This window comes from Chelonoidis abingdonii, chromosome 2, assembly GCF_003597395.2.
Source record: "Chelonoidis abingdonii isolate Lonesome George chromosome 2, CheloAbing_2.0, whole genome shotgun sequence".
NCBI classification, from domain to species: Eukaryota; Metazoa; Chordata; order Testudines; family Testudinidae; genus Chelonoidis; species Chelonoidis abingdonii.
This window is the reverse complement of record NC_133770.1, coordinates 18264122-18275732: the sequence shown is the minus strand read 5'-3', so window position 1 is coordinate 18275732 and position 11611 is coordinate 18264122. Positions and strand designations below refer to the sequence as shown.

General features: G+C 39.7%; 1 protein-coding gene across 1 annotated transcript in view; it reads right to left on the bottom strand.

The window, feature by feature from the left end:
- Positions 1-537: 537 nt before the first annotated feature.
- The window catches only part of LOC116817569 (actin-related protein 3B), a 34038-nt gene continuing 22964 nt past the window's right edge, over positions 538-11611 (bottom strand). Inside the window, 3 exon segments of the mRNA XM_075062189.1 lie at positions 538-1551; positions 2167-2252; positions 2865-2988. Coding sequence (XP_074918290.1) covers positions 1399-1551; positions 2167-2252; positions 2865-2988 — 363 coding nt within the window. The 3' untranslated portion in view covers positions 538-1398.

The window sequence follows — 11611 nt, the reverse complement described above, 5'->3', positions numbered from 1 at the left end:
ATCCCATGTTTTATGTTTAGGCTCACTAATCTGCCACATCACCTTCGTATTGGAGCACCTAACTAAGACTAAGTATCTACCTCTATCCTCACCTTCCACCTCAGTAGAGACCAGCTGAAGAGACTTTACTAATAACCTTTAGAATTCACATGTGGGAGCTGGAAGCAGGGCATTCTCAATGGGTTAATTTCAGGATTAATTTCCTCTGATTTTTTGACAGTTCTAATTCATTGACATTCAAGCGCTGGTTCCCAGGCTTTCCATTTACTCAGGCTTTTGCTTAAGGAGGTGACCTGAACTGGGTGGAATGGGAGTTTTTTGCCAAGTTCTTTGAGATTCTAGGTCGATACTTTATCATCATTCTATATCTGATTTAATGTAAGTGATTTAAATAATTATGTACCTACACCTACAGTTTGGAATAGGTGCATCATATACTTTGATAAACATATGGAAAGCTGTCCTGGGAATTATAAACATATCTTTGGCAAACATAAAACAGAGGTAAAGGAATTTATAAGTCAAACTACAACAGTATTTGTAAAGACATTAACAGCTTTTATTTCACTGGTGCAAGGCAGCATTTCATACATCACTCACAACACCAAAACAAAATTTAATTGTCTATAAAATAGCTTCAAAAAATTCAAACATAACAAAAAGTAATATATAGGCTGTAATAAATCTCAGACAATCCAGTAAACTGCTTAAAGTTCATGTCACTCAAACAAAATACCATTTTCTAGCACACATGTGGCAAAACAAAAAAAGATTTTTTTTTGTTTTGGCACCAAGACACACCAGTACAAATCCAATACATGCCTCACAATTGGAAACTTGTAACATCACTCCATGCCACGGATAGCTCTTTGTGCTTAGAACTGGTCATTTCACCCTCCCAACATCATAAAATTGAAAATAATGTGAAACTTACATTTGTATTCCAAGTTTAGAACATTTATGTACAAAGAAAGGCCCCAATCCCGCAATGTAATCTGTGCAGGTGGACACTTATACCTATGCAGAGTCCCACTGAAGTCAATAGGACTCCACACAGGCACAGCGATCCATCTATTGAGGTTGGATTGCAGGATCACGGCCTAAGTGGGAAAGGCTTAAATCCTTTTTCCTTTCCAGAGGCAGTAAGACAATGTTATAATCACCTAGACTGATTTCAGTACTGTTATGCACATTCTCCTAAATGGAGACTTGCCTGTTACCTAGAAGCTCACATTTAGGAAGGAAAGAGAGATAGGCTTTAAAGGCAGTTGGCACATAATTGGCTTTCACTGAAATGGTTCTGGGCCATATGTAGTGTACTATGAGATCCAAAAGCTCCAAGAGATCAACGTCCACATCTTGCTTCAGTTTTTACAGTAACTGCTGCCTTCTTCCATTTCAGAAGAGTTTCTTCACCAGCAAGATATCTGACCTATGACTTCCATTAGACAAGTGTGATGACATGACTCCAAAGACAGGATTATGATGACAAATACTAGGGCCATATTCTTCATAGTCCTTCTTGGTGTGACATACTTGGAAAAACTCTGGCTAAGAAAAAACAAAAATAAATCAAAAACATAAAACTGCAGAAACCTGTCAATTAAACTGTACACGAGTAAAGGCTCATCTATGTAACTGTCTTTTTTCTGGATCACAGTGCCTGAAAAGGGTGCTATTCCCTTAAGAACAGAGCAAGCTAGGAACTCTTCGAGGAATCAAATGAAAGTTAATGAGTGGAAATCAGTCTGGGGAAGGGTCTTGTGAAGCCAGTATAAATTGTGCCCAATTGTCTTGTATTTGTTTCTCTTATGATTAATAAGATAGGATTCGGCCTTGAATCCCAAGAGTCTCTGCAATTCTTAAGCCCTAATTTATGGAATCCAGATGATCCCATGTTATAAATGTCAAATACAGGATAGTTCAAAAGTCAGTCAAATTCTGAAGTCCCTAATCAGATAAAACTCCTCGGTTCAATGAGGGTTTTTCTCAATTAAAAACTGGGTAAAGATTCTAAGATTTGGCCCAATAAGTTAAGTTTCAGTATAGCATCTACCATTTCACCAAAGTGAAAGCATATTAAACTGGGTATGCATTTCAAGCATGTCCAATGGCAGAAAAATGGCACAGAAAGGACAATTCAGAAGGATTTTCATAAAGACATACTGTTGAAGCAAGCATGGAACCTCCAAACCAAACTGCATAGCGCTGCATATGGTGTGTTATCACTTGAACTTCAACCGGTTTGGGTTAGAAAGTAAAATGGTTCAAATGTAGTCAGTCATATGATTTTATTTTGCTGGCAAGGGTCTCTTCTCTGAATGAGAGAGGCACACATCTTTATCCAGGGCTGGAAGCTCCCATGTTCCTCCACCCACACTGCAAAGCACACAATCCACACCTTCCTTCAGGAAAGCAGGTCTCAGCCCCTCCTCAGGACTTGTTAATGAAGTTCCACGCCCTGAGTTATACCATACATTGAAGAGCATTGCAATGGACACACCCTTCCCCACTAGAGATTAAGTTCTATTATCACTCTGCATCTAGTTTCCATTGTCATTGACAGAAGGGGCCCTTGATGATGCTTGCTAACCTAAGTCTCCTATAAAGCAATACAATAGGTTACCACTGCACCACCAGGTGTATGGTTAACCACCTGTTTTAATGGTACATACAACGTAATTTTATTAATATGGTGCAGACGCAGCTGAACTCTACATCTGGTTACCCTCATATGTCCCATGCTCCCCAGGTCCTTATGCAGAAATGAAATCTCCTATTAATTAACGCAATAGTTGCTTTAAAGCATCCACATTCATTTCACTCGCTAATGTAACTGATATATTTGAAATTCTTGTTCACCTTTATCCGACCACCACTGAGTTCTTCGCTAAGTTTCAATCTTGCATCCACTACTCTTTTCAAGTCTCTCTGTACTCGACGTCCAAAATCCCTGAACATTGTGGATCCTCCTGAAAGAACCACATTCTACAAGACAAAGACAATAAACTCTTCCTTGACATGCAAAAGTCAATTTCCCAACAAGAACTGTTCAGAAGCTGTCAAAATATACAAAATACCCCACCCCCTGGTTCGCACAGGAGGCCTGCAACTCTGTCTTACTTGGAGGCAAGTCAGTTTTATTGAATTGGTTTCTTTACATTTCACTTTATGCTTGACAAAAATTGTTAAAAATACCAGCTTCAAACTACATTTCAGGGTTTTAAAACAAGTATGTGATTAAAAAGAGAAAAACAGACATTAAAACGGCATGTTGGTGCTCCATGTACATGCTTATTGGTAGCCACTTCTGCTTAGTGTGTTTTTAAAGTTTTATTACCCTCATGCGAAAGCAATATAGCTGCATAAATAAAAGCACATGTATTCTATACTGCATCATCAGTGAAGTTACTGGAGATAATCCAGATAAGGAGTTTTATTCTTGGTGTCATACCATGACAAACCTAAAGCTTTATTTGTTTTTGGGAAATCATAACAACAAGTTACATATTTCATTAACCAATTGACCTTTTCAGACCCAGCCCTCCAAGTATAGTTACGGTTGAGTTTTGTGCCACTTCATGATTTCAAAGGTACCTGGCCATCAAACTCTATAACAGAGAGAGGTACAATATCCCAGACTTCTCTTTTCTTTAAGTGTCTTACTTCAGAGGGTGCCCACCTCTACCTGATTGTCTTGTACTGCCATAGGTTTTCAGGGCCCTATTGAAAGCCCACTAGTATGGTCCTATGCACTCCAATGGATTGTGTTAAGACACTAAATACAGGACATTTAAAAATCACATGTACATTCACTTACTGTCCTGCAACTCTGAGAATTAATGAAATTGTTTCAGTGCTTTAGAATTTGACAAACAGGATGCTGGAAACTTAAATCCTGTGTATCTAACACAGCCCAGGCAGTGGCACAGCAAGCACCTCTACAAGGTGTCTAATCCCTGACTGAAGACATGCTCCATAAGGGTCAGAAAGAAACTCAGCCTGTGTCCATTCAATCTGCAGCAACTGCAAACCAAGGTGCCAATTAGCACTTAACTGCAATCATTTTTGTGGTGCAGACCACATCTACTAGGAACTTAACTAAATGTGATCAGGCACTCATTTCATGCAGACCAAGCTTCTATCAAATGGTAACAGTTTTTTGGCACCACAGACCTACACTGGAATTCAGCCAATGAACCAGAAGTGAAAGATTCCCTGTACCAATCCTTTGAACTATCCAGTCCCCATGTCAATTTTTTTTTTTTAAATAAAGTCCTGGAGTCCATGACATCTGTAATAAACATTCATCTTGCAGGATGCAGAATTAACTGCTTGGGGTTATTTTAATAATGGATAGAAGAAAACCCTGCTTTCCCTTGTAAAATAAGAGAACAGCTTGCTTCTCTGTTTATGGTGATAATCTGGGCATTTGTCATAAAATCCTGTTGACAGAAAGTGTGACCTGGGGGTTCATTCAGATTATATTTAATAACATAAGCAAAAAAAAGAATGCCATGGAGAAGAAGTCCTTAAAAAAAAAAAAACATTAATAAAGAGTTAATTTAAAAAAAGAAAAAGAAAAAAAAGCTTGAATCTGCCATTACAACCAGAGCAACTGCAGCAAATACCAAAATGAAGTTCAGAAAAGTCAAGCAAGGTCTGTTCTCTGTCCAGATGAGTTACTAGCTGCATGTTCAATATGCAAAAGGAACACTGAGATGTGGGGGTTTTTTTAAAAAAAAAAAAAAAAAAAAAAGACCACTGGAACTTATTTGATGACATGGCAATTAAGAAGATGCCATAAAAATCTATTGCTTGGAAGACAGCATAGAGAGGGACAGTGATAATTCTGTTCAGGATTTAAGCAAGTTCAACTGTAGATTTCTTGGATGAAATGGGAGTGATATTGCAACAACTAAAAAAAAGAAAAAAAAAATTTAAGAGTCTTATAGAGCGCATGATTTAAAATGCTCTTCCTAGAAAGGAAGTGTGCAACTAACTACAAACCTAATATCCTCCCACTGCTACTGTTGCTATTACAGCAAACTTTTTTACAGCAAACTTTTTAAGGTGGCAAATTACACATTGTTCAGAAAGTACTTCCAACTTGGCTATACTATAACAGAACACAGAAAATATTTCTAAATGACTGTACACGAAGAACATCAGAGGCATTAAAACATGTTGGGAAAATAGTGAAGCATCTCAACTGATATCTGGACAAGCCACATCAAATCTGTTGCAGATCTTAAGTATTTCTTTAATGGCACATTTGCTATACCAATTTTTTCTTCTAAATATTAGATCACACTTGCTAATAGACTATTAGTTAATCTCTCAGAGTTCCTCTGTTAAATGTGTGGCTGCCAGTGCTGGGCCAAACCTAAGACCACCTTGGCAGAAGACAGCTGTGTTCACATCTAGGCTTCAACACATTGCCTGAACTCATGAGATCTGTTTTCCCCCAGGAGAATAAAAGCCAAAACTTTTTTGTGCACAAGGCAAAAGGAATTTGCATACATTTTTGTCACTCAACCAAAGCATCAGAACCATCTAGAAATCAAGGGCAAAGCAAATTGCCAACACCATCCTCCTCAAAAAAAAAAAATGTAAACACTAAAAAACCCCAAAACCCTGTTGTCTTGGATATTTTACCAGGTAGAACTCAGCATTACATTCCAAACGCTACTGGAGCAAAAGACTTCTGTGAAGCATGTTAAAAAAGACTGGTCATACTAAAAAGCTCAGCATTTCACCACAGTGACATGCCCTGGAATTCTTCAACCTTCTAGAGGAAGCCTGTCAGGGAAGGTGAAGTCTAAACAGCTGTTCTCATCCAGGTAATTCTTTTAATCAAGATTTTTAAAATATTGTGCTTGAACATGGAGAATCTGTAGACTCAGAAGAAACCTAAGCAGACCACCGGACCCACTGCAAACACTATCATGATATCTCTCAGGAGCAAGACAGATCCAGTTAAAAGATCTTATTTTTCAAAAAGATAGTCCTAAACAAGAAGTGGGTTTTAAAAAGTACTTTTCCTTAATCGACAAATAACATATACACCTCTACCCTGATATAATGCGACTCGATATAACACGAATTCGTATATAACGCGGTAAAGCAGTGCTCTGGGGAGTAGGGCTGTGCACTCTGGTGGATCAAAGCAAGTTTGATATAACGCAGTTTCACTGAGAACATGGTAAGATATTTTGGCTCCCAAGGACAGCATTATATCAAGGTAGAGGTGTATATGCAAGACTAGCTACACGGGATGGACTGAACAATACAGTGAGCCCCATGTGAGTTCACATTTCAGGGACAACTAGGAAAATTAACTCCACCCCTCCAAGTAGAGAACACATTACCCTCTAAAGCAGTGGGTTTCAATATTTTTCATTTGTGGACCCCTACAAAATTCTGAATCGAGGTACAGACCCTTTTGGAAATCTTAGACATAGTCTGCACACACTGAGAGGTCCAAGGACCACAGGTTGAAAACCACTGTTCTCAATTGACCGTCAGGAAGAAAAGACTTCCCTTACACTTACATTAAGCAAACACCCCCTGGGATACTGAAGTCTGAGAGATTGTACAGATGAGACATCTCCCAGCCCTTGCTGTACTAGGCTGAACAGGTTTCATTGCCTTTCATATTTACCAGAGTTTCAACTTTTCACTTTCAAAAGCTTGTCAAATGGGTCTCTCCTTCCTATTGATTATCTGAAATAAAACTGGTTGAACATACCACAGAAATTTGATGCAAGCTGTGCATGATGCACTAATAGGACTTATTGCTAGGCAACAAAGGAAAATCAGTTGAAGCCACATGTGACTTAGACTCAGACTTATAGACTTTAAGGTTACAAGAGACCATTATGATCATCTAGTCTTACCTCCTGCACAATGCAGGACACAGAATCTCAACCATCCACTTCTATAACAAACCGTTAACCTATGTCTGAGTTACTGAAGTCCTCAAATTGTGGTTTGAAGACCTCAAGCTGCAGAGAATCCTCCAGAATCCTTAAGCAAGTCAATTAATTTCTTTGTCTCAGTTCTCCGTTAAAACGGACAATATTTACCAGCCTCTCAGAGATGTTATGGGGTTAATATTTGTAAAGTAGTTTTAAGATAAAGTGATATACAAATAGCAAATATTATGATTCGGATAATTATCCACACAAAGTATTACACTCAGACAAAAGGTTAGACAGTACCTTGCTGTAGGGAACATGGTCCAGACTTGAGTTTGGGCTTGGATAACTTTATTTGGTCAAATGCTAAATGGAGTTTATACTAAGGAATGCTAAAGCAGCTCTGATTTTAGGTGAAAGGGCACTGGAGTAGGCCATGCACTCATCCTGGGGTTGGCCCCCTCTCAGAGTCCCTTTTGCCCTGTCATGTTTACTGTCACAAGGAATGAGTGGAAGTATGTGAAAGGATAATTGACAATTAACCTTTAATTATATTTAGCGAAGTGAGAATGGGCCTTATTCCATTAGACAGAAGTCTCTTACCATCTCCTCATACTAGCCTCTTACATGTGCTGCTTACAATGAAGACATCAGCTTATGGTCAGCAACAGATTTTGCAAAAAAATATTGATTGGAATCTTCTACTATGACCTCAGATCAAGAAACGAAATGATTGGCCCATGAGGAGCTATAGCCAACATACTGGAATCTCTAAGTGGAAAAGGATGGACCCTGAGGCAAGGAGACACTGAACCCTCTACAAGACTAACCATGCAGAAGGAAAGCGGGGATTTTCTCACATCAACACCTGAACCTGTATCCTGCTATCTTCCCTGGACCAGCCATCCGGAGAAGAAGTGAAAGACTAACCATCAGCTAAGCCAAGCCTTAAGTCTACAACTAATAGAAGAAAACGACCACCTCCCCTTGCACATGAAACAAGCTCAAGTTATTTAGGACACCAGAACTAGTTCTTAGCTCAGACCAATCACATGAATTCCAGATGCTATGACAGTGGTCCCCAAGCTTTTTCATCTGGTGGGCACCTGACAATGAGCCATGGAGGACCGTTGCGGCAGACGAGCATCCGCCAAAATTCCACCGACAAGCAGCAACCTCAATAGGCATCGCTGCTGAAATACCGCCGACAAACTGCATCATCCAGAGGCATCACCGCTGAAATACCACCAAAAATCTGTGACACTTCGGCAGCGACGCCTCTGGATGACGCAGCTTGTCGGCGGCATTTCGGCAGATTCTCATCCGCCAGCCAGTACGCGGGTGCACTTAGACGCCCCGGCAGCCACCATGGTGCCCACGGGCACCATGTTGGGGACTGCTGTTCTATGACCTGGTGTACACTTAAAAATTAGATTGACCTAGCTACTTTGCTCAGGGGTGTGAAAAATGTCATGTCTGGGCACCGTAGTTAGGTTGACCTAACCCCAGTGTCCATGCGGCTAGGTTGATGGAACAGTTCTTCTGTCAGCCTAGCTACCATCAAGGGGTGGATTAACTACATAGACCAAAAAGCCCCTTCCATCATCATGGGAAACATCTACGCTACAGCTGCAGCTGTGCTACTGTAGCGATTCTGCTTTTAGCAGACTCTTAGCCCAATTTATTAGATAAAAGAATGGCATTCTTCCTTAATTCCCTTGGAAGCACTGAAGTAATTCTTATGTTAACTTTATAAACTGATTTAATAATCTTTGTATTGGTGAGCTGATTAAATTGAACTACTGATCTATTGATTGAATTTCTATTGTAACCTTAATTAGATCATTTCATTGTGTTATATTTCATTAGTTTGGGAAGTCAGAAGTGAATTAGATATGATTTTTTTAGCTTCATATTTGTTTGCTTATTCTTTTAATTAATCTATGAAAGCAACTAGACTGTTTCCTCTCCCCAAACTTCAATGTAGGAAAACAACCTATTTAGAGGTAAAGGTAAATAAATTGAGTCACAACTGGAGCCATATTTTAATTATTTGATTAAAATCCTATTACAACTACACTGCATGTCAGGAGGATCCCTTGTAATCAACAATGTATTTCTGAACTAAACTTGACTTTTAGACATGAATAAACAGGACTTAAAATTCCCTTAAAAGTACATTTTCAGTACATACTTAACATTTGGGTGTAATTTCCAGCTTGGGTAGACATACCCACACAAATACACTAAAAACAGCAGCGTAGCAGCACCTGCAGGCTGCCCCAAGTATGCACCTGGGGTTTCAGATGGGATTGCACTCGGGGCAGCGAGCCTGCCCTACTGGCTGTGCATTCACAGCTTCACGGCTGTCTTTAGCCTGCTAGCACAGATATGTCTACCCCAACTGGAAATGACACCTCCATCTCCACTGTACACATCCCTTAAGAAGAAGAGAGGCACAGTATGTCAAGCCCGTAACCAGACTACATCAATAGTAAGTCTCTAATCAGACCGTAGAATATTTGAACAAATGTCCAAATAAATTAAGACATTGCAACAGAATCAATTTAACAATTTGTTAGCAAATTCCAAGATCATACAAATTAATTCAGATCATCTCAAATAACAACAATGTAAAGTTTAACCTACTTTTTACACTACATTTGTACAAGCAGACATTTGTTTTGGGTATAGTCCCCATTCACTTATAATTTGTAACAGCAAAGGTTTAGGTGATGTAACTGGTTCATGTACTAGTTCTTCATAACAAGGAATAAGGGTCAAATTCCAGTTGTAACAAACTAAAAATGAGCATTGCTCAGTCCTAGTCCCCATTTGTCTGAACTGTAAAACCACCACAGAGTTTGGCATAAGCAGAAGCCTTGAAAGGACCCAGACTGTGTGGATAAGTCAAGTCTAAGATACTTTACGCAGCATCTGAACACACTGTACTTGGAGCATGTGTCCATCACCACCATTTTTAGTCATCCATGTGCAGTATGTAGTCATACACTTCACAGCCTGCTAAGGGAATGCACATCACTTCTCACTGGATGAGAACAAGTGGAGGTTGGAGCTGTCAGGAGATCTTTTCTCCTCAGCACAGGGAAATAGCAGCCGCCATCTTTAATCTCTTCCAAGAGCTGGGCTGAACGTCATAGAGTAAAGAAGTGACACAAGCTCTCTTAAGAGCTGCCACTGAAGAGGAAGAGAAGGGTTCCTCCTTGCTCCTGCAGTGGCTGTACTACGGCAACAATACTGATAGGATGGTGTGCCCCATGCTGAGTAGCAGGAAGAAAGATAGAAATAAGTTGCTTAACTTCTGTAGTCAAAACTCAGTGCCAAGAGATGATGTGACATGGACCTAATGGCATCATCACCAGCACTGGCCCCTCCTGCCAGCCTCCCTGCTCTGCACTCCCATTAAACTGCCAACTGCGGATTTTCTATTTGCTAAAGCACAGATTAGCAAGGTTCTCAATAACATTTCCAAAGCTTCACATAGTTTTGGAATAACCAAAAATGCAGAAAAGAAAACTGATGACAATTGAGCTGAGAACCGCTGCAGAATAAATCCTCATTTGTAATTCACAAATCACCATATTTGGTTATTGGACCTGAAAATATCCACAGTATGATGGTCAGACAGTGCCCCCTACCTATCATTCAGTGCATTTTTTTAAGCAATCTACAGAAAGGGTTTAAAATGACATACGTTAGAAGACATCAGAGGAAAATTTTCCACCATCCATAATTGTTCTTAACCCTCCACATTCCAAAAGATATGCACAAGTAGAACTCCTTTGTGCCACATACTGTGGAGAGTATCTTACAGCTTGGGAAAGAGACATGGCTCTCTAGTTCAGAAGCAGAATGTGCTACCAGAAGCTGTCAGGATAGTTCAGCTGGGAGCTAGACTTCAAGTCTCGTAACAGAACACAGATTCACACCTAATGCTGATCCCACAGTGCAGCAGCAGTAGGGTGACTAGACAGCAAGTGTGAAAAATCGGGACGGGGTGGGGGGGCCATAGGAACCTATATAAGAAAAAGACCCAAAAATCGGGAGTGTCCCTATAAAATCAGGACATCTGGTCACTCTAAGCAGCAGGGAGATACTGCACCCTGAAACTCTATTTTTCAAGTGAGATCTTAAACAGTGAGTAGAGATCACTGTTGCCCATTTGTGACCAAAAGCAACCTACAGCTGCAATGGTGAAAAACAATGAGCAACACAGGTTATCCTTCCAACTCAGAGAGAAAGCTCACTGCAGGCCTATGTTTTAAAGTCAGACTGAAGATTTATGGGCTGCAGTTAAGAAATCTCCATTTTAATATTCTAACAAAGATCTCTCTTGGCTGAAGTCTGATAAACCTATACAGGGTTGACAGCCTGGATTATGTCACTATTTTTTCTTCTTTACATATTTTAATATCTAGCTTCAGTATTTAGCTATGGTGGGGGAGGAAATGCAAGAGTCAAGATTAACAAAAACATACAAGTTTCCAAACCATGGTATATTAATAAATTTCTAGGAACTCAAGTTATAATCCCAGCTCTGCTACAGACTCCACATGTGGCTTGGGCACATTACTTAACTTCTCTGCTCAGTTCCTCCATTGCTTTTGCAAGAATTCAAGTACTTCGAAAATGAAAAGCAGTAAATACTAAGTACCTTTCAATGAGAAATC